The sequence below is a fragment of the Petaurus breviceps genome, unplaced genomic scaffold (genome assembly GCF_028583685.1).
Source record: "Petaurus breviceps papuanus isolate PSGF00001 unplaced genomic scaffold, PetGlider_PUasm1.0 181, whole genome shotgun sequence".
NCBI classification, from domain to species: Eukaryota; Metazoa; Chordata; class Mammalia; order Diprotodontia; family Petauridae; genus Petaurus; species Petaurus breviceps.
Genome location: NW_027185784.1, coordinates 23547980 through 23571374, shown reverse-complemented (window position 1 = coordinate 23571374; position 23395 = coordinate 23547980). Strand labels below are relative to the sequence as shown.

At 40.4% G+C, this 23395-nt stretch overlaps 1 protein-coding gene across 7 annotated transcripts in view; it reads left to right on the top strand.

Moving 5' to 3' along the window:
* The window catches only part of HIPK2 (homeodomain interacting protein kinase 2), a 251076-nt gene that overhangs the window by 207303 nt on the left and 20378 nt on the right, over positions 1–23395 (top strand). For all 7 annotated transcript variants that reach the window (XM_069087340.1, XM_069087337.1, XM_069087338.1 and 4 more), the window contains one exon: positions 9822–10103. In XM_069087340.1, coding sequence (XP_068943441.1) covers positions 9822–10103 — 282 coding nt within the window. The remainder of the gene's footprint in view (positions 1–9821; positions 10104–23395) is intronic.

The following is a 23395-nucleotide window of genomic DNA, read 5'->3' as shown; positions in this document are numbered from 1 at the left end:
ATCAAAGTGTGGGAAGATCTGTTCTTGATGGAGACATACTCCCTCTTAGTGATATCACTTCCCCTTCAACTCCCTATTAACCAATTTTTTTCTGTCCTAATCCAAAGATCATTCTCCTTGACAAAGAAAGCAGAAATAAAATGAGTTGAGTAATAATAATGGCATATGTCTAGTACTTTGAAGTTTACAAAGGGCTTTACAAATAAAATCCAATCTGATACAGTTACCCTATAAAGGTCGTTCTGCTTTCTGTCTTCTATTATTATTGACCTATCCACCCTGAACAACAGTTCTCTCATTTATCTTCTTTTCTCCAATATAGCTTTTTTTTTTTAAAGTCCTTTTATCCTTAGCTTATATCCAGCTTCAGCTCATTCTGAACTGCCATGCTTCATTCACAGTCTGTTTTTACAGGACTTCTGTATTCATCCTCTATTACCTGACCTTCCATCTTCTGTATGTATCTTTTAAAAATCTAAATGGGTTTTTTAATTATCTGTTCCTCTGTATTTGTTTCTTTAGATAGCTCCCCCTATGTTTGGGTTCAAAAAAGTCATCTGTGCAAGGGTACATATGGAAGAGACATCGTTTGACTGTAATTTGTGTGAAAAAGATTTGGGAATATTAGTAGACTTGTAAACCCAAGATGAGTCATACAGTAGACTTACCCAAGGTCACATAGCTAGTAAGTATGTCAAGTGTTTGAGGCCGGATTTGAACTCACGTCCTCCTGACTCCAGGGCCAGTGGGCTATTCACTGTACCACCTAGCTGCCCCCACTACTCCTTTTTTTTTTTAGCCATTGTGAGGTTAGGTTGCACTAATGGATTAATGGTATTCTGCTCTGGCTATTCCACATCTGGGCACTGTATATACTTCTGAGCATTATGTTCTAAGGACTGGATTAACTTGATTGCACCTAGAGGAGAGTGTTCAGGGTGGGGAAAAGACTGGAAATGGTGCTATATGGGGATTAGCTAAGCAACTGGGAATGTTTAGCCTGGAGAAGAAAAAACCTGGGATAGAACCTGTTTTCAAGTATTTGAAGGGCTCTTCCATGGAAGAGAAATTAAACTAATTCTTCTCGGCCCTAGAAGACAGAACTAGGAAAAAATGGGTGCAAACTACAGAGACAGATTCTACATCAGTATGACAATTAGAACTGCCCAAAAGTGTAGTGAACTGTTTTACAACATGATAAATTACCCCATACTATCCATCAGAACCTGGATAACCTCTTCTTGAGGATTGTAAATGGATTCCTGTTCACAGCACAATGATCTCTGCAGTTCTATGATAAACCTGAGCAGACTTTGCTTCCTTCCTCTTCCCCTGAAATACTTTTTCTGGCTTGTTCACAAGTAGTTATTGAACTGTTGAACTTGGCTGTGATGGATTTCAGGGTATAGAGTATGTGGTTGAAGTAAATGCTCACAGGTTGGCATAGGTTAAACATCCTGTGTAATCCCATCTATGCTTTTCCTGTTGTTCTGCCCTCTTTTTCCTTAGATCTTCATTTAGACCCTTGAGATTAGGAACATGTGTTCCTCAACTCTTCTTTACCACCTCTCTTCCAAGGCTGAGGAATGTCCTTCAGTCTAGCTCTATTCTGATGTGGAGGAACAGCATCCTTTCCACCTGGGCCAGGTTAACTCCCTTTGGTTTTTGGTTAGAACTCTCCTCTGAATAGCCATCATCCCAATAACATTGTCATTGCTCCCTTAGACATTGCCACAATTTTATTTTCATTCTACTCCTTTCTCCTGCTCTTGGGCTTTATTGGTAGCTTTTTAACTTCTCTCCTCATTACAGCAGTTCTCATTCTGGATTCTGGTTTTCATCCTACATTTCTCTATCCTTTGGCTAGTTGGATCCATAACCTTTTCAACTTATCTTTTCATGTGGGAATGTTAGCATTTTGGAGTTACTTTATGGTGCATTGTTCTTGCTTTTCAGTATTTAAGATGCCATATTTATTTACATTTAGCAGAAATCTCCAGCTCTCAATCTGGGTCCCTTCTTTACACAAAGCAGCATTTTAGCTCTGTGGGACCATCTAGTGACTACTTCTTGGGGCATTTGTGCAGCTGACATATTTTACAGTTCTCTCTGCACAGCAAAAGCAGAAGTCCAGTTTTCTGGTCTTTAATATGAGGAGCTACCCACACTGTCTTCTTGGTGAAGATCAAAAAGGTTAATGTTTGTGAAGGTGCTTTCAAAAATAGAAAAGTGCTACCACAGGATAAGGTGTGATTAATAACCAGATTCCTGTACCTTATCCCTCATCCCTTTCTATCCTTTGCTATCAGATGGTTCCACCATCTTAAGGATCTTGTCATTGTTATCACTAGTGTAATGCAGCATTCATATCCATTTTTCTCAAAATTAAGTTTACCAGTAAAAAAAAGTAGAAGGCAGAGTCAGTGCTTTCTGAATCTGAGACATAGTGTGTTTTGTTCATAGTTAGGAGCAGACTTCATCTGAGTCACTCTCTCACCCAAGTGTTCTATCTTTTGTCAATGCTCCATTTATCATGAGATTTAGCTCATTCATAATTGGAAAGCAGAGCAGTCCAACCAGCAGTGGAATATGATCACAGCATACCCCACTCCTCTGTCCCAGAAATTAGTTCATTTACATTCTAGCCCAAGGGAATAGGCCTGAACTAGAAAAGACCTGGAGTGATAGAGGGGTGTGGCTGACCCAGCTAAATCATCTCTAGGTTAAAGGGGGAAAGATCAGCCTTAGAATCCACCCAGAGCTTCAGATTTCTAGTAGTTCTGAGGCTCAGTATATAAAGATCCTTCACATGATTGTTTGTCTTCTTCTGTTGCTATTCAGTACCCAAACTCTATTTTTCCTTGTGATCTCAGTGGTATAGGGAACTCTCAGTGTGGAATGTTTTTTCACCAATGCAGGTGAACAGTTGCTCATTTGATTTTTGGTCTTAATGAAAGTTACATGGGTTACTGAGAAGTTAAGTGATTTGCCCATAGTTACACAGTTAGTATGTATCAGAGATAGGACCTGAACCCAGGTCTTCCAAACTCCAAAGGCAGCTCTCTAACCACTACTGACTGAGAGTTATTTAATTTGCCTAAGGTCACAAAGCTTCTAGTGTAATTACCTAAGTATTCATCCTTTGGTGTGCAGTAAAAAGAACAGTGGGCCTAGAGGTAGGACCCTTCATCGATGGGATGTAGCCACTGTCTGCCTCTGTTTCTTAACTGTAAAATGGGGATGATAATAACACCTCCTTCCTAGGGTTAGTATGAAGATCAAATGAAATAATATTCGCAAAACATTTAGCACATAGTAACTAGAATATAAAAGGCACTTAGTAAATGCTTTCTGGCATGCTTCTTTCCTTTATTAAATCCAAAGCATGGTGAATAGAATGCCTTGGGTTTGAATCCCACCTCAGACACTTATTAGCTAAATGACCCTCAGCAGGTTATATAAATTCTCAGAGGCTCAGTGTTCTCATCTATGAAATGAAATGAGAGGCTTAGACTTGAACGCTAAGGTCTCTCATCTCTAACTCTATGATGCTGTGAATTCCTCACTTTGTGGCTTTGTGGGTCCTTACCTGTCTGATTGGTCACAGAGGGAGTTGACACTGCCTCTGTGTCCTTCTGTTACATAATCTGCATTACATGCATACAGAACATACCTGTTTGAGCTCCAAAGAGAGTCAGTCCAGTTTCTCAGCCTGGCTAGGCAGAGGAGAAACAGACTTCATTGGTTTTTTTGCCAGTGGATCATCCTTCCCACTGAGCTCATTTTACCAAGGAATGTCCACTACCAGTAGATTCTTAGACAATTCATAGAATGACTTGTAAATGTGGTTCATTTGCCTTTACTTCAGACCAGAGCTTTTAATTAAAACAAAGACAGGAATGATATTTTGATTCTAGTTATCAAAGATAATAGGATAATAGGATTTAGATCTGGAAGGAGCCAGGAGAAACCAAATGAAATAACTCCTTCCCAGTGTTAGTGGACATGATCATACCTCCCAAACTAACTGGAGCACTTTATTTTTTTAAAGCAATCTGGGTTAAATAACTTGCTCGAGGTTACACGGCCAGTTATTTCTGGGTGTGGTGCTGAGTATCTGAGCCCGGATTTGATCCAGGTCATCCCGACACTGGAGCCGGTGCTCTTACTGTGCTACCTGGCCACCCCTAACTGGAGCACTTTAAAAGAATAATTTTTGTTATGAACTTCTCAGTTACAAAAGGTAAGTGATTTCAGTGTGGGACTCCTTCCCCCAGTGCACATCATGAGTTGGCAGTGGCTGATAACTTAGTAGAGAAGAATCTCTGCAAGCTTAGCCAGGCAGAACTTCAGACAGACTTGGGGATCTGGCATCAGTCCAAGGAGAGAAGCCTTTTCAGTTTGATGGAATTTATCAGAGCTTGCACAGCCTTCCAGGACCCAGGGGTCACCTTCACACCATATACCATCATGAGGCTTCAGAGGAAGACTAGGAATGTTTTGAAAAACAAGATGAACATAGTTACTATTTACATGAACAAAAATACCTTAACATATTAATAACAGCAGTAACATTTCCATAACTTCCTCCATACCCTTTCCCAATCTGTTTTTATTTACATTTATCTATGCTAAACTTAACGATACTCTCAACAAAAGCAAACAAAAAAGGAAATGATCCTCCTTGAACCCAACAGAACTATGCAATCAGAATTATTTATAATAAAGAGTACTGTAACAAATTAATAACCATAATATTCATCTACTTTAAGCACCCTATCTAATTTCTTTGATTGTTCTTTTACATATTGCATAGCTGTAGATTTTTATCTAGACATAATAAATGTATATGCTATTTGAGTTCTGTGTTCTTCACCTTATGTTATTTCATATGTCTTTCCATATTTATTTGTATTTTTCACAGTTGTCATTTTGTGGCACAGTAGTATTCCATTACATTGATAGAGCATAGTTGTTGTTTTTTTTTTAAACATTCCCCAACCCTTGAATTTCCAGTTTTTCTTATTATAAAGTAGTTGTAAACGTGTGTTTTTTTAATGTACTTTTTATTTCTAATTAATTCCTTAGGGGATAGTCCTAGCAGTGGGATCACTGGGACAAAGAGAATGAACAGTTTTGTAATTCTTACTGTGTACTGCCAGATTGCTTTCCAAAAATTACACTCATTTGTAAATTCTGCCAGCATTAATATGGGTGTACCTGTATTTCTGCCAGCACCAGCACTTTTATTTTTGCCAACTTAATAGATGTGAGGTGGGATCTCAGATTTGTTTTAACTTGTATTTCTTTGATTATTAGTGAGTTTTAATACTTTGTTATTATTTACATTTTGCTTTTCCACTTATTTTAAACTTCACATAGGTTTTGACCATTTGTCTTAAAAATTTATGTCAATTCATTGTAGATTGTGATTGTCAGACTTTTTTCTGATAGAATTACCATAGGGATTTTATTCCTACTGCTTTTTTATTTTTATCTTTGTTTTTTACCATTTTTACATGATCAAATACATGTACTTTGTTCCCAATAATCTCTTCCATTTATCCTATAGATAAGATTTTGTCTCTCCTCCACCACGGAGATTGTTACATTAATCATTTTCTTCTAACTTTTAAATTTTTTTTTATCTTTAACTCCTGGAACATCTGGAATTTATTATATATTGTTGAGATATGAGATTAAACTCCTATTTTACCATATTATTTTCTAGTTTCCAAGCATTATTCATTAAACAATGATTCCTTCCCTCAATGTGTAATATCTCTAAATTCATCATGCCTAATACATACCTTTTATGTAGATTTAGTTCTATTTCTGGGACCTCTATTTGGTCTTCTTTCTCTGATCTCTATTCTTCTCCATTTATTTTTCTTAGTACTACATAGGTATTATAATTACCATTTTTGGTGTGTTTAAAAATATAATAACAAATTCTCTTTCATCACTTTCCCCACCAGAGTTCCATAGATTTTTTTCTCTTTCTTTTTTTCATATAAATTTTGTAATTTTATCTGGTTCTGTAAAGTAGACCATTGGTATCTCAATCAGTATCACAATGAAACTATAAATTAATTTGAAAGATATTGACATTTTTATTATATTGTCTTGTCCTGTATAATCTCCTATGTTCAAGAGATATCATTCTAGTTTAATTCTTCCATTATTTCTATAAAAACTGTTTGGTAATTATCTTTTTATGTATCTTAGTAAGTTACTATCCAAATACTTTATGCCTATTCTAAATGATATTTCCTTTTCTATTAGTTTCTCTTGGTCTTTATTGGTAGCATATAAGAGTTCTGATTATGTTTGTGAGTTTTATATCTTGCCACTTTGCTAAATTTATCTCACTTTTTGTGAGATTTTGTCATCTCACCTCCATTTTTTGTTCAGTCTCTCAGATTTCCTAGGTAGGTTAATTAAAATAATAACACAGGGCCTCCAGCATTTGGCACAGGGCCGGGCACATAGTGAGCACTTCATAAATTCTAGTGGAGTGATAAATGAACAGTACTAAATATAGAGTTGTGGGCAGGTAGGTGGCACAATGGATAGAGTGATGGGCCAGGAGTCAGGAAGACTCAGATTCCTGAATTCAAATCGTTCTGCAGATACTAGCTATCTGGACAAGTCACTTAACCCTGCTTGCCTCAGTTTCCTCATTTGTAAAATGGGCTGGAGAAGGAAATGGCAAACCACTCCAGTTACTTTTCCAAGAAACCCCAAATGGAGTCACAAGAAGTCAGATACTACTGAAAAACAACACAAATAGAGAGTTCCATGCTCAGTACTTTCAAAGGACATTAACTGAGTATTAGTAAGGAGTAGCATATATTCATTAGTGAAAGGAAATCATAGCACAGCCAGTGACTGCTGTATAGAAAATTAGACAAATTTCATTGATTATCTTGATCTTTGGCTTCTCATTCCCTGACAGCCCTTTAGCGAGATGTTGATAGACTCTCTAAGGACAAAGTAGGCTCTGGACTAGATGGTTTCTTTAGTCTGGGTCTCATTCTTGGTTGGCATTGTTCTCCTACTGGCACAGGTATGCCTGTACATATCAAAGATTGGCATGGGGAAAGTGGGAAAAGAAAAAATATTTTTCCTGAAATGCAAAAAAAAAACCCCAAGCCACCCTTATTTGTGATAAAAGTTGGATCATGTGGAGTCCAGGTCAAAATGGAGGCCTTTTCCATATTCCCTGTTCCCAATTTTCTCTTCCAGTTCAGACTGGCAAGGAGCAGACTGAATTGCTAGTAGGCTGTGCCCTGCTGTTCATCTGAATCCACTTGTGATTCTATACACTACCCTATAGTCACCATGCAGTGGTAGAGAGAATGCACTTAAAATCAGGGAGACCTGCATTAAAAATCCACCTAAGACACTTGGCAGCTGTGGGCTTCTGAGCACATCACTTCACCTCTCTTTGCCTCCTTAAGGACCCTGTGGGCTCTAAGGTTCCTTCCAGCTTTAAATCTGTGAACCTAGGACCCTGAAAAATGAGCCTGGAAAAACCCAAGACTTAGGACCAAAGGCAACAAGCTCCCGATCCAGTATAGTAAAACCAAGGAAAGTCTTTTAAAAGAAATTAATAGAAATGATGAAGTAGGATTTTAAGATCACATCCTTTTCCAGGAAGAGATATAGGCTTATTTTTAAATGACCAGATTTTTTTTTTATCACTGAGGCAATTAAATGGCTCAGTGGATACAGCAGTGGACCTGGAATCAGGAAGACCTGAGTTCAAATCCAGCCTCAGACACTTACTAGCTGTGTGACCCTGGACAAGTCTCTTAACCTCTCTTTGCCTTAATCCAGTGGAGAAGGGAATGATAAACCACTCCAGTATCCTTACCAAAAAACAACAACCTATGGAGAGTTTTGGCATACTATGGCGCACTCTGTCACAAAGTCAGACATGAATAAAAAACAACAAAAGAAAGGGAATTTCAAGATCACATCCCTTTCCAGTGAGAAATGAAGGCTCACTTAAAAATCACCAGATTTAGTACCTTTTAGTACAAAGGCCTAAAATCCAACAGCTATTGTGCTAAGCAGTGACAGGATTACAAGGCCAGATAAGACACTGTTCCTGCTCTCAAAAGAATTTACAAACTTGCATATGAGAGGGAATTAAAAAATATACACATATGGGGCGGCCAGGTAGCACAGCAAGTAAGAGCACCGGCTCCAGTGTTGAGAAGACCTGGAGATCGAATCCTGGGCTCAGATACCTAGCACCCACCCAGAAACACCTGGCCGTGTAACCTTGAGCAAGTTATTTAACCCCAATTGCTTAGGGGCAGCCAGGTGGCTCAGCGAGTAAGAGTACCGGCTCCAGCGTTGGGACGACCTGGAGATCGAATCCCGGGCTCAGACACTCAGCACCACACCCAGAAATAACTGGCCGTGTAACCTTGAGCAAGTTACTTCACCCCGATTGCTTAAAAAATATATATATATATACACATATAACTGCAAAAAACCCCACCAAACCCAACTCCTGTGAGTGGATAAGTAAGATCTAGAGTCTACATAGATCAGAGGGCAGAGTGCTGCCCTCAGGGTTAGGAAGATCTGAGTTCAAGTTCTTTCTCTGATAACCAGCTTTGTAACCAGGATCAAGTCACTTAACCACTATTTGCGTCAGGAAAATCCCTAGAATTTAACTATTAAATCATTAGGATCAACCTTGTATATTGGTGGAAAGAGTAACACCACTGGACACCCTGTATGTTGATGAGCATTTAAGAAAAGTAGCAACAGAATAGTAGGCAAACTCCAAGAAACAAATGAATATTTATGACCTGGGGAATCAGACTGAGGTGATCTCCAAAGGCTTCATGGAAGACGTGACATTTTTGAAGAAGCATGTAAGATTTTGGCAGGGGGAGCTAGAAGGCCAGAACAGGACAAGCACAGGCAGTCTGGTATAGTAGACGCAGGCCTGGTTTGGGAGTCGCAATACCTGGGCTTAAATTACAGTTGTAATTTTACTACCTGTATGAATTTGGGCAGATCACTACCTCAGCTTCCTTGTCTTTAAAATGAGAGGTGTGATCCCCTAATCGTATATGGCTTCTCCATGGAACAGTAAGGAGTCCTGTATGACTGGAGGAGTTAGTATAAAATAGGACTAGAAAATACGTGTGTAAATGAAGGAGGCCATCTAGACTATCTCTCAAGGTCACTTCCAATATGATGATTCTATAAAATGCTCAGCATGAGACTTCTGTGTTTTCTTCACTTAACCTGTTCTCATCCTCTGTGATAAGCTAAATCTTATGCTTCCTTCAAGGCTCAGTTCAAGATTTATCACATCAAAACAGCATCTCTGATTAATGATTTTTTTAATGACAGGAAAGAATACTTGAAAGATTATGAACTTTGAACTTTATTTTATAGGCAATTGGAAATTATTGGATGATTTTGAATAATAAAGTGGTCTGATTAGATTTTTGCATATGAAATTTATCTTGTAGCACTGCAAGGGATGGAATTGGATTGGGACAAGACTGGACATGGAAAGATTAATTAAGTTACTGCAGTGGTTGAGGCCAAAGATAATGAGGGCTTAGATTGGGATGAATGCTGTGGTAGTGGAAAGGAAGGGACAGATGGAAGAAATATTATGAAGGAGACTCAGCAGAACTTGGCAATTCATCAAACATGGAATATGAGAGAAAAGAGACCAAAGTGACATTAAGATTTTGAGCATGATTGACTAGAATGTTGAAATCCTCAAGAAAAGATGCTGTGCCCCAAGCTTGTCTCTAAGTGTGTCTATGTCTTTCCAGAAATGTGTCAGCCTACGAGGTTTCCTCCTCCCAGACCATCACTTCTCCTCAGAGATCCAAGCGAGTCAAAGAGAACACACCTCCCCGTTGTGCAATGGTACACAACAGCCCTGCCTGCAGCACCTCCGTCACCTGTGGGTGGGGCGACGTGGCTTCCAGCACCACCAAGGAGCGCCAGCGGCAGACAATTGTAATACCTGACACCCCCAGCCCCACAGTCAGCGTCATCACCATCAGCAGTGACACAGATGAGGAAGAAGAACAGAAGCATGCCCCCACCAGGTAAGGTGATGAGGTGTGTGCAGTCCAGTGAGATTGCCCACGTATGTGGATTTGCATGTGTGGAGAGAAAGTTAGGCTAAAACAAAATCTTTGGGATAATCTGCATCAGTCCCTGAGAATCAGGCAGTCAGTCCACAAGCATTTATTAAGTGCCTACTATATACCACACACTGCTCATCAGCTGTAGGGATACAAAGTCAGAAATGAAACCATCCTTGTGCTCGAGATGTTTACATTTTATCAGGAGATGACACAGGCATGTAGAAGTGTATTCAAAGTAAACATAACGTAGTTTGGGTGGGGAAAGGAGGCGTAGCTAGCTGTGGAGATAAGGAAGGGCCTTGTGCAAAAGGGAGCTCTTGAGCTAAGCTTTGAAGGACATGAGGCATTCTGTGAGGAGGAGGGGATGAGTAGGACATTGGCATCGAGACAGGAGATGGAGAGTCATGTGTGAGGTGCAGCAAGATGACCACTTTGACTGTGGAGCACATGAAGTAGGTAATGATTGACACCGACCTCAGAGCGTTGACCATCGTGTTGAGGGTTTATCAGAAATGTTAACAAAAAATTCTGATTAGAAAATTAATTTTATGTAGTATAGCACTTTGAGGTACGAATGTCACAGAATCAGACAAAAAGAATTTTAGTTCTAAGTGATTGTGAATCTCCCACATTCCACACCAGAATAATCCAGGATATTCTTTTACTACAATCTCAGATTTTTTGGAATCTGACATAAATGTCTAATGAAGCGCAAATTTACTTTCTTTGATGATCAGACTCTGATGAGGTTTTGCAAACTTCAAAATGCCTCTTCATTCAGTGTCAGTAACACTTTTATTCCCAGGAAGTAATAATTCATTGTATTCCTTGTTCTTCCTGGGGAAGGGGAGAGCATGTATCTGCAAAGCTGAATTAACATGACTATCACAGCTTCTTCTCTCGTATTTTCATGTTGTACAGCAATAAATTGCAGTTTCTGTCCAGGCTGGTGCACTTTGATAGTTATAACGTGATGCTGATGAGGTTACTAAGGTTTGCTAAAGCCCATTCTCCTCTCTGTAGTTCAGGTCTACACACACACACACACACACACACACACACACACACACACACACACACACACACTCTCTCTCTCTCTCTCTCTCTCTCTCTGTCTGTCTGTCTGTCTGTCTGTCTCTCTCTCTCTCTCTCTCACTCTCTCACTCTCACTCTCACACTCACACTCACACACACTCACACTCTTTCAGGTGCTGCATATGGATTCTCCACGAAGCCTAGCCATTGATGCTTTATTATGCCTGCTTGTTGTATCTTCTGAAGTGGGAATAAGCCTCAAGGGAGGTGTGCACTCCACTCTTAAACCACAAAGCCAGTAAATTAACAATCAAGCACACATCTTATGAGTGGATATAAAACATTAACATTTGTACTCATACTCAAAATATTAATTTATTATCAGATACAACATTATAATCATGCTCCATTAGTAGTCACATCATTTTGATTGGATAATAAATGCTCCCTCTTGTAATTCATCCATCATTACAAAATATCCCAGTGATTGGTTAAAATGCACTTGCATTGCAGCAGCCCCTATGTGGCGCCTACCGATTATCTGTCACTCATGAAATCAAGCTAAGCACGTTTATTCATGACCACGCTTGCCTTGCCATGATACAGCTTGGCCCTAAGCCCCCTTTTTCTCTTCAGTCCTGATCTTGACAGAGTTGCTGTCCCTCAGGTTCTTCTACCTGTTTCCCAGACACTGATTTGAGACTGTACCCTTTTGGAATGTTCTCCTTTTTCTCTGGCCCCTGTCTGCTGCCAGACGTCCCTACTGATTAATTCCTAAGGCACACCAACCAGGTTGCAGGTTCAGTTCCAAGCTGAAAGATTGCATCCCTAAGCTCGATTAGCTTTCTCACAGATGTTTCTTGTTGTTTACAGTAAGAACCACACAACTAAACAATAATAAACCAACCTGACAGGATATTTATTTATATTTATATCTTTATATCTTCAAGGGACCTTAGAGGCCACTTAGTCCATCACCTTTATTTTATAGATGAGGAAACCAGGGCCCAGAGAAGTGACATGACATATCCAAGATCCCCCCGGGAGTGAAAGTGCAATCCCAAGGCTCCCCGACCTGAGGGCTAGGGCTGTTTACACTGTGCAGCACTGCTTCTCCTCATCCTCCAACTGATGATCAGTGTGGTATCAAAAATGATCAAAAACAGTGGGTGGTGGAGAGAGGTACAGAGAAGATGGGCCAGAAGACAGCTGTTAGAAACAGGAAGAAACTACTTGTTGGTCTAAGTCTGAATCAAGAATTAAACCAAAGAGTCAGGGAGAACAGAGTTGCCAAGCCCAAGATGGCAGTAAAAATAGGAGTCAGAAGGTATAGGGCTACGTCACCCATTTGGGAGGTAGAGACCAGAACAGGAGTAGGGAACACAGGGTCAGGATGAACTAGAAGTGGCTCAAGAAAAGCCAATGCAGTACACAAGCTTCTAGTCCAGCAACCAAAGGACAAATTGCAGAGCATCCTGCTTGCTCTGTGCCATCCTCCTGTTTGAGATCTGTGCATACACTGCCCATTAGTCAGGCAGTTGACAAGCATGAGAAATGGCCAGAACTAAAAGCCAAAACTTATATATTCTTCTGTGTTACTATTTTTTTTTTAAGCAATCGGGGTTAAGTAACTTGCTCAAGGTTACACGGCCAGTTGTTTCTGGGTGTGGTGCTGAGTATCAGAGCCCGGATTTGATCTAGGTCATCCCGACACTGGATCCAGTGCTCTTACTCGCTGAGCCACCTGGCTGCCCCTAAGCAATTGGGGTTAAGTAACTTGCTCAAGGTTACACAGCCAGGTGTTTCTGGGTGGGTGCTAAGTGTCTGAGCCCGGGATTTGATCTCCAGGTCTTCTCAACACTGGAGCTGGTGCTCTTACTCGCTGTGCTACCTGGCCGCCCCTCTGTGTTACTATTAAAAGCAATAAAAATGAAACGATTGTAACCTTTCTATTGCTTCCACTATCATTTTCCCAGTCACCCCAGCACAAAACCTCATGTTCATTCACTTCTTTTCCTTCTACCTCACTTGCCCACATTCTATTAATTTCTTAGCCCTATCTAGCCCTTGTCCATAACATCCCTTGATCATCCATCTCATCCTCTCCAAGCACACTTCATCACTTCTCTAATTGACCCTTTGTAACATCTACAAAAATGATCTTCCTAATAAACAGCTCTGACTTTCTTCTGTTCAAAACCCTTCATTGTTGCCCTATTATCTACAGGATAGAATATTAACTTCTTAAATTTAAGGCCCTCCACATTCAGACTTCAGCCTAACATATCTCACTCCCACTTTATCTTCCAGCCAAACTCATTGCTCTTCAGTCTCATCCTCTTCTCCCTCAACTCTATCTATGTACATGTAAAAGCAATCTGTTGCCAGGCCCAGTGGCACACACCTGCGATCCATGCCACTGGGGAGGCTGAGGCTGGTGGAAGTTCTGAGCTGTAATAGGGCTAATAAAGCTATTGCAGTTTCCACACTAAGTGTGGCACTGATATGAAGAGAGAAGCCACTGGACTGCCTAAGGAGGAACAAACCAGTCCAGGTTAGAAATAGAGCAGGTCGAATTTTCTATGCCAGTCAGTGGTGGAATTAAGCCTGTAAGTGACTGTTATACTTTCAGCCTGAGTGGAAACCCAGTTTCAAAAAAAATTTTTTTTAGTCTTGCCATTCATGGAAAATGCCCTTCCTCCTCATCCCTGGCTATTAAAATCTTTCATTTCCTTCATGGTACTGTTCAGGTGCCACCTTTTCCATGAATCCTGCTGGATCTTCCTGTTTGAAAATGGTCCCTCCCTCATCATATTTTCGTAGTGTACCCTGTCTGGGTCCTTTTTTTTTTTTACCCCTCTCTCATTTTACCTCATATCATACTGATTTTGTATACATGTCATATCTATACATCAACATGTAAACTCCTTGAGAGCAGAAATAGTGTTGGGTTTGTTTGTTCTTTTAATTTTTGCATTTCTAGAATCTTGCACTTAATAAATATTCGTTGAATGTAGTTGAAGGTGGAATGCTTAGCAACAAGTAAGGACCTTGATATATTTGGCAATCAAAAGACTTTGTGGAAAGATAACCAATGAAATATAGTACTTCTAAGAAGAATGTTTGCAAATAGAAATTCCATGCTTAATTAATGGGGATTATGGACAATGACCAGAGGAGGTCAGAGCAAGCCATAAGCCATAGATGCCAGTGTCTGTATACTGGCCAGGCTAATTGGAAAGAAGTAAGCTTGCAGAAGAACCAGAATTCAGCCTGGCCACAGTAATGGAGGACTTCAACTGTCCACAGATTAATTAGTAGAATATGTTATCAAGATAAGATATGGTAAGATTTTTAGAGAATACTTCCCTGGGAAGGTCATTTTAAAGCCCCATGAAGAAAGGAAAAATGCAATAAATTGGTTCTTTGTGAGGGACAGGAAATAGTTTAAGAGGTGTCCATGGGTGAACAACTATGAATTTGTGATTATAACTTGACTAAGTTTATGTAGCAGCAAGCACCCCAGCGTCCCTAGGGTGGCTGCCAACAACCATGAAGGAAATGAAAGATTTTAATAGCCAGGGATGAGGAGGAAGGGCATTTTCCATGAATGGTGAGATTAAAAAAAATTTTTTTTTGAAACTGGGTTTCCACTCAGGCTGAAAGTGTAACAGTCACTTACAGGTTGCTTTGATAAAGGAAAGCAACTCAAAATGGGTTAACAAGCTTACTTTAATCAGTCAAACAGATATCGTTTACCTAGTTCAGGGGGAAAAGGTCAGCACCCCGAACTTCAGAGTATACAGACAGAATCATCAAGACAGAGAAACATATCAAGTAGACAAGTTTCCGAACTGTCCAACCATTTCGTACCATACCAAATCAACATCTGGGTTTTTCAAAGCCAGGAGGCTCTCAACAGCGGCTTCCCAGAGTTTCATCTGATGAAATCACAGAACTCTTCTCCAAGTGAGCCCCAAAGCAAAGCCTCACATCAGAGATTATATAGCCTTCTCCTGGGTCAGAGAATGTAACCACCCTCTTGACCCACTGCCCAATCACACAGCATCAAGGTATGGGCATTCCTGAAAACCAAGCCTCCTGCTACAGGCTCCATGTGACCACGTTCAGCCTATTAGGAGGCAGAGTATATTTTCAAATCAAGGAAGGCTCTCAGAGTCTCTTAAACCTATCAAAGGGCCTAAGGGCAGGGAAGATCTTTAAATTTGCATTTCCATTACAGTTTAGCACTCTGATGAGAAGAAAAGCCAGAGAATATAATTATGCTGTTAATTGACTGTAGAAAAAGGAACTGCAATGAAATATAGCCATTTGGGGGGGGGGATGAAAAGAATAGATTAAAGATTACTAGATTACTCAGATAATGCCAGGAATGACTAAAAATTTCTTTTTGGAAAGACAGGACAAATATATGCCCTACACACTGAAAAGGTGGTCAAAATAAAGCCCTGTGTGGCTAATTAGAAAAGGAAGAAGCCAGTGCAGTGATTGTGGGGGTGAGCATCTAGGAAGATTGCTTATGGAAGAACAAGGAAATTCACATAAAACATGACAGATTGGGTACAAATAGGGAATTAGATAAGCCAAAAAGCTTGAATAGGAACTCTTAAGGACCCCATAGTTTTTTTGTTTTGTTTTGTTTTTTAAAGCAATCGGGGTTAAGTAACTTGCTCAAGGTTACACGGCCAGTTATTTCTGGGTGTGGTGCTGAATATCTGAGCCCGGATTTGATCTCCAGGTCATCCTGACACTGGAGCCGGTGCTCTTACTCGCTGTGCTACCTGGCTGCCCCAACCCCGTAGTTTCTTTAAATAAAATAGAAACTATAATGCTCATTAGTATTAGGACTCTGGGAGGATACAGGTAAGCAAAATGTACAGGTATTACCCTGCAGACTAGAGACAAAAGGAAGAGGGGACACTGCCAGGTATTTAAGATCCATCAAGTACTCTGCTGGCAAGCCATATAACTTGCCCTGCTCTGTAAACTCTAACTACAGTATATCCCTTCCACTTCTAATTCTAATATCTGCTGTTCCTAACCTTGGCTTAGCTAGCCTGCCTATGGGATCATGACTTTAGAGCTAGAAGGAGTCTTAGAGGCCATTGAATGCAAATACTTCATTTTACAGTGGAGGAAACTTGAGACACAGAGAGGATGAGTGATTTGCCCAGTTTCACATTGTTGTTTTTTTTAATGGTAATCCATAATAATTTTTTTTAATTTTTAATTTTTTTTCAAATGCTTTATTCCCTTCTGATTTACATCATTCATTTCCACCAGATTTTGAGTTACAAATTTTCTCCCCGTTTTTCCCCTACCCATGGCCCCAAAATAGCAGTCCCACAGGATATCCCCTCCTCCAATCGCTCACTCCCATATTTTCTCCCATACTCCTTTTGACTTTTCCAGTGGATCTCTATGCCCCAGTGCCTGTATATCTTATTTCCCAATTACATGTAAAATAGTATTAATAATAGTGTGTGTATATATATATGTATATATGTTTGAATATTTGATTTTAAAGCTTTGAATTCCAGATTCATTCCCTTCCTCCCTTGTCACCCACCCTTACTGGGAAGATAAGCAGTTCAGTATAGGTTGTACATATGTGGCTAATGCAAAACAATAACATAGTAGATATATTGTAAAAGACTGATTATATTTCCCTCCCTCCTATCCCACCTCCCACTTGTTCTATTCTTTGCTTTGATCCCGTCCCTTTTCAAAAGTGGGTGCTTCCAACTTACCTTCCCCCCAGCCTGCCCTCCCTTCCATCATCCTCCCTCTCATCCCCTTCCCCCCTACTCTCCTGGAGGGTGAGATACCCTATTTAGTGTGTATTTCATTCCATCCTCAAGGCAAATTCAACGGGAATAAGGTTGACCCATTCCCTTTTGCCTTCCTATTCTTCCCCTCCATTGTAACCATTTTCCCTTGCCTCTTCTATATGAGATAGTTTACCCCATTCTGTCTCTCCCCATCTCCTCTCATTATATTCCTCTCTCACCTCTTAATTTCACTTTTTAAGTATCATCCCTTCCTGTTAAATTGGTCCTGTGCCCTCTATCTATGTATATCTGTAAACATACATACACATTCACATATGTATTCATATGCCCATATACATACCCTCATATATAGACATATATATATTTCTATTCCTTTCAACTACTGAGAAAAGTTATATGTAGGAATGTTAATAGTTCAACTTTGATAAGTTCCTTAAGATTTCTTTTCCCTGTTTACCTTCTCATGCTTCTCCTGCTTCTTGTATCTGAATGCCAAATTTTCTGTTCAACTATGGTTTTTTCAGCAAGAATGCTTGAAAGTCCTCTATTCCACTGAATGACCATATTTTCCCCTGAAACATGATACTCAGTTTTGCTGGGTAGGTGACTCTTGGTTTTAATCCCAGCTCCTTTGACCTCTGGAATATCATATTCCAAGCCCTTCGATCCCTCAGAGTAAAAGCTACCAGATCCTGGGTTATCCTGATTATGTTTCCACAATATTCAAATTGTTTCTTCCTGGCTGTTTGTAATATTCTCTCCTTAATCTGGGAATTCTGGAACCTGGCTATAATATTCCTAGGAGTTTTCTTTTTGGGATCTTTTTCAGCAGGTGATCGGTGGATTCTTTCAACCTCTATTTTGCCCTCTGGTTCTAAAACATCAGGGCAGTTTTCTTTGAGAACTTCCTGGAGGATGATTTCTAGGTTCTTACTTTGATCATGGCTTTCAGATAGTCCAGTAATTTTTAAATTATCTCTCCTGGATCTATTTTCCAGGTCAGTGGTTTTTCCTATGAGATATTTCACATTGCCTTCTATTCTTTCATTTGTTTGGATCTGTTTAACAGTATCTTGATTTCTCATAAAGTCATTAGCTTCCATTTGCTCCAATCTAATTCTGAAGCCATGATTCTCCTCATTGAGCTTTTGAGATTCTTTTTCCATCTGGCAAATTTGGCTTTTTAAGGCATTCTTCTCCTCATTGCCTTTTTGAGCCTCTTTTGCCATTTGAGTTAGTCTATTTTTTAAGGTAGTATTTTCCTCAGTCAGGCTGTTGACTCTCATTTCATAATTTTCTTGTATCGTTCTCATTTCTCTTCCTGATTTTTCCTCCACTTCTCTTATCTGCTTCTTAAGGTCCTCTGTGGCCTGTAACCAGCTCGGATTTTCCTTTCAAGCTTTTGGTGCAGGAGTTCTAACTTCATTGTCTTCCTCCTGTTCCATGCTTTGCTCCTTTTTGTCCCCAAAATAGGAGTGTAATGTTGGAATCTTCTGTCTGCTTTGTTTCCTTTGCCTGGTCATGTTGCCCCTCAGTCACTTGACCCCTGGGCTTTTTGCCACAGTAGGACTTTGCCACCAGACAGGGGAGTTTTCGTCCCAAATGCTGGGGTTTTCTCAGCTGCTGGAGATATTAGATGGGTGCCCTCTTTGAGGTCTCCACACTCTCTAGCAAGCTGGACACACACCCCAGGACCTCCACCCTAGACTGCAATCCAGATCCAAGAAGGTTAAAGCAAGAGCGATTACCCCTCAGACTGGTGCTTGGTCCCCCCTACACTCTGAAGGCCAGGAGCTGAAGCTGCCACGTGGCGCTGGCTGGCTGTGCCAGTGTCTCAGCAGCTTCTCGCCCCAGGGGCAAAAGCCACGCACTCCCACTTACTGGGTCCCAAAGTCCAGACTTCACTGACCTCTCACTTTGTCTTTCGCATCTATGTGTTGATAAATCTGGAAATGGCCACAGCTACTGCTAATCTGGAGTCCCTCCGGCTGGCAGCTGGTCAGGCCTGCCCTGGGGCTAAAGCCTCGGTGTGGGGCTGGGCTCAGCTCCCAGAGTGCTGCACTGGCCGATTCCTGCCAGCCTGCCGGGCTGTCCTCAGCAGGAGGTTAGCTTCTCTGTGTCATTTTGTGGGTTCTGCAGCTCCAAAGTTTGTTTAGAGTCCCCTTTTTACATGGATTGGGGAAGGTGGAAGCTGGAGCAGCGGGCAGGTCCTGCTTCTACTCTGCCATCTTGACCTTCACTTAGTTTTAATAAGTGCTTGAGTTGGGACTTGAACTCAAGTCTTCCAAGTCTAGTGCCACAGCTAGTATCAAATGCCTCTCATGTTCTGCATTACTAACTTTGCTTAGTAATCTAATTCTAAGCTCCTTTGTTCCCTCATTTCTTATTTCCTGATGTGTGTTCCCATCCTAGTAACTTAACTTCTGATTTCAGGAGTTATCAGTGGGAAGCCCTATATCCTGACAGATTTGCCAGTCCACCATTTGTGCTTTCCCCCAAGGAGCATGGTCTTCACAGGTGTCTCTGCATCACTCAAAGATCTTGCAGACAAATACAAGGCTTCAGAAAACAAAGACATTGATGGATCTTTCTCACCTGCACACAGTCCAGCACTCTTTTCTGTACAAAACCATCTCTGAAAAGATTCTTCCCATATGCAGTGACATAGCCCTGCAGAGCCTAGCCTTCTAAACCCAGTCTCCAGCCTAATCCAAATAGGACATGGGTAACCACTGTTAGAAGTTGAAACCCCCTTTTGATATTAGCCCCCTTTGGGGGAGCTTACTGAATTCTAAATAACCAGAGTGACTATGTTTAATTCTGTCATATGTATCTGGTATGGGATACTGAGGGGGCCATTTTGAAGTTATACTGATGGACATTCAGTCTTTCCCCACATTTTTTGGATTCCAACCCTTGGTGCCAACTCTCAACTTGTCTAGTTGTATGTTCCAGGTATACTTGCAACAGGGACTTGATGGTGTTTAAAATTAGGAAGAGTTTAAATCTGATCTGACCCCCCCCATTGTACAGATGAGAAAACTCTGAGGCCCAAAGAGGTTAAGTAATTTGTTTAATGTCATACAAGTAATAAGTAGCAAAGCCAACATTTGAACCCGTCCTTTTGACCCTAAATTTGGGATTTTTTTCCACTTTCCCATGCTGCCATGTCACTCAGCCCTCTACACTTGAGTCCCTTGACCCCTTATCACATCACCAAACTTGTCCTGCAAAGCCTCAGCCTTAGATCACTCTCACTATCCCCTGTCTTCATGCCTACTAATGTGCTACTGACTTCATCATTCCACCAAGACTGCTACCTCTGCAGTTACTAATAATATTTTAATTGCCAAATCTAAGGGCCTTTTCTGTCTTCATCCTCCTTGACCTCTCTCTAGCCTTTGAGCCTCAATCACCCTCTCTCTGCCCTCCCTCCCCTCTCCCCCCACACCTTCTTCATACATTTTTGTGACTGCTCTTGACTGCTCCTTCTCAGTCTCCTTTGCCACATCTTCATTCAGGTCACATCCTCTAACTGTGACTGTCTTACAGGGCTCTGTCTTGGGCCCTCTTCTCTTCTTCCTCTATACTGTTTTACTTGGTAATCTCATCTGTTCCCATGTATTTTAATGACCATCTTTATGCTGATGATTCACAAATCTACTTATCCAGCCCTAACTTCTCTGCCAACCTTCAGTTAGCCAATTAGATGTCTTGAATGGGATGTACTATAGACATCTTAAACTCAAAATATCCAACAAATCTGAACTCATTATCTTTCCCCCTAAACCCCCCCTTCTTTTTAACTTCCACATTAATGTTGAGGGTACCACAATCCTCCTAGTCTTCCAGGCTCTAAACCAAGGCATCATCCTGGACTGCTCACCCTCTGTCACCCTTATAGCCAATTTAGTGTCATGACCTATCAGTTTTCCCTTTGTAGCTCTCTGCCATGCCACCTTCTCTACTCTTAACACTGTCACCTCCTAGAGAAGCCTCAGTGAAAATTTGGAGCTTGAAAGGGACCTTATAGGTCATCTGTTTAGTTTGGACCATTGTTTTGGCTCCCGTCTTCAAAGTTTTCAAAGTAAGAAAAAAAAATTACTAGGGAAAGTTTTGTGAAGTTATGAGAATACCATAATTAATTGAATCTTCACAAAGCAAGGCTATCCAAAAGTAGTAAATAATTTGACCCAAAACATGCCCCCCCACTTTGTGCTGATTATAAAAGAGAAGGAAGTGACTTTAAAGGAGGCAGAGTGGAAAACAGAGGAAATGACTGCCAATCTGAATCCTTTGACCTAAACAAAATCTCCTTCCATAGGACATAAACAGACATTTGGAACAAAAGTAGGCCCCATAGGAGAACCAGTTCCCACATGAAACATTTCCACCCACAGCTACATGACTCCTTTAATTCCTGTAACTCAATTGTAAACTTCTTGGAGATGAGGAGATTGCGTTTCTATTTCTTTTAGACCTCTATCCCCTTGCACAAAATACAAGGCTTATGCCCACAGTGGAAATTCAGTAAATGCTTGTTAAATGAATAAATTGATGTGTGCTATTATAGAGTGACTACAACATTGGTCAAACTGTTCATTTCATTAAGTCTTAGTTTGAGGAAGCAATATGTTCCCAAGGTTATTAGAAGTAGAAAACATACATCTAACTTTCATCCAGACACACAAGAAAAGATAGTTTTGTTTGGCTGGCTCAGATGTATCATCATTATTCGGAATTTATTGAGTGCTGTATGTTGAGTTGCTTAGAGCTGTCAGACCATGTTATGAAGAGGAGCTACTCTACGTTACTGTTTCCCAGCCAATGTGTCATGGCACTTTAGCGGGTTACAAAGATATCTTTTATAGGCTGCAGTGCCCTGGATTTCCTTGTTCTCTGCTGTCAATTTCTGACCAGAAAGGTGGATGATTTGGGGGAAAGGAGGAGGAGGGAGGAGAAGAATAGTTGCCATGGTAGAAGGGAAATGATGTGTGTATGTAAATTATGTTATCAGGAGAAGAGGTTTATTGACCTGGATAGGAGAGGCCAAGAAGGGAAGGCAGGAGAGGAATATGTCATGAACTGAAAGATTAGAAAACGCCATTCCATGTAGTGGCTCAGATGTTACCCTGACAAAGGGCAGGGAAGTCAAGACTAGATGAACCCTTACAGTTTCTTCCAATCCCACAATTCTATTATCCCCTAGAAAGCAGCTGAATTTAAAGTATTGCTTTCATTGGCTAGAGTTTATGAAAAAAGCACTGACTAGGAAAAATTTGGTTCAGTATGTAAGTGAGTGATTTAAGTACATTGTTTTTAAGTTAAAATTTAAAAGCTGGTCTCAGATGGAAGCTTTCAGCTTTCCCTGTCAGTGACAAAAGCTGATCCTTCATTTCTGGGTCTGTGGATTTTGCCAAAATATACAGTAAAGCTAGAAAGGTGCAACTTCACTGTAAGGGCGCTTGTCCAAAGCATTAGTTCCTACAACATAGGATAATTCATAAAGCTACTGACCCCTAATCACTTCATACTGCCTCCTTATGAACCAGGACAGAGATCTTAAGCTCATTCAGGATGTTATTTATTAAGCAGTGTATATCACACTAAAATCATAATAATTCTCATTTAGTTTTGCTTTCACATCCATTATTTTACCAGATCTTTACCACAGCAACCCATGAAGTAGGTTGTATTTAGTGCACAGCACTGTGCTAGATTCTGGATTATTAGTACATGCCTGTTCATGTTATGAAGAAACTGAGATTCAGAAGTCACCTAGCCTAATGTAAATTGAAGATATTCAGCCGAAGCCTGGATTTTCACATCTTAAACACAGTGCTCTCTTTCCTTGTACTAGCTCTGGGAGACAAAATATACAAGAAACAATTAAAGAATATAAAGTATAAATTTTACATATGTATCATGGACTATAAAGCCAGAGAATAATTAAAATTATGGAAGGGTAGTCAGGGAAGGTTTCTTCACTCAAACCAGTTTTTGCCTATTGCTTGAAGAAAGTGGTGGATAGAGATTAGCAGAAAGGGCAAGGGGCACAGTATGAAGAAAGGCTTGTATTATGTACTGGAGTGCTTGCTGGGTATAGAGGTGGACAAAGATAGCGAGAGAAGGCTATAGGATTTACAAAAGGCTAGGGAGATGAGGAATGGGGATTTATAAGGCCACTTTCATAGTTTGAATGAGCTGCTTTTTCTGTTTGATGTGTTTGTTCCTATTGGAGTTATTTCCAACACAGAGTCTGATTTCTTTACTCTTTGCTATCTATTTCCTTTTTATCATGCAGAAATCATCCATTGCCATGACAACATAATGCAATCAGTGAACTGTAGCAGCTATATTTTCTATATTCAGGAGTGGTGTGATATCAAGGCCATTTAAACA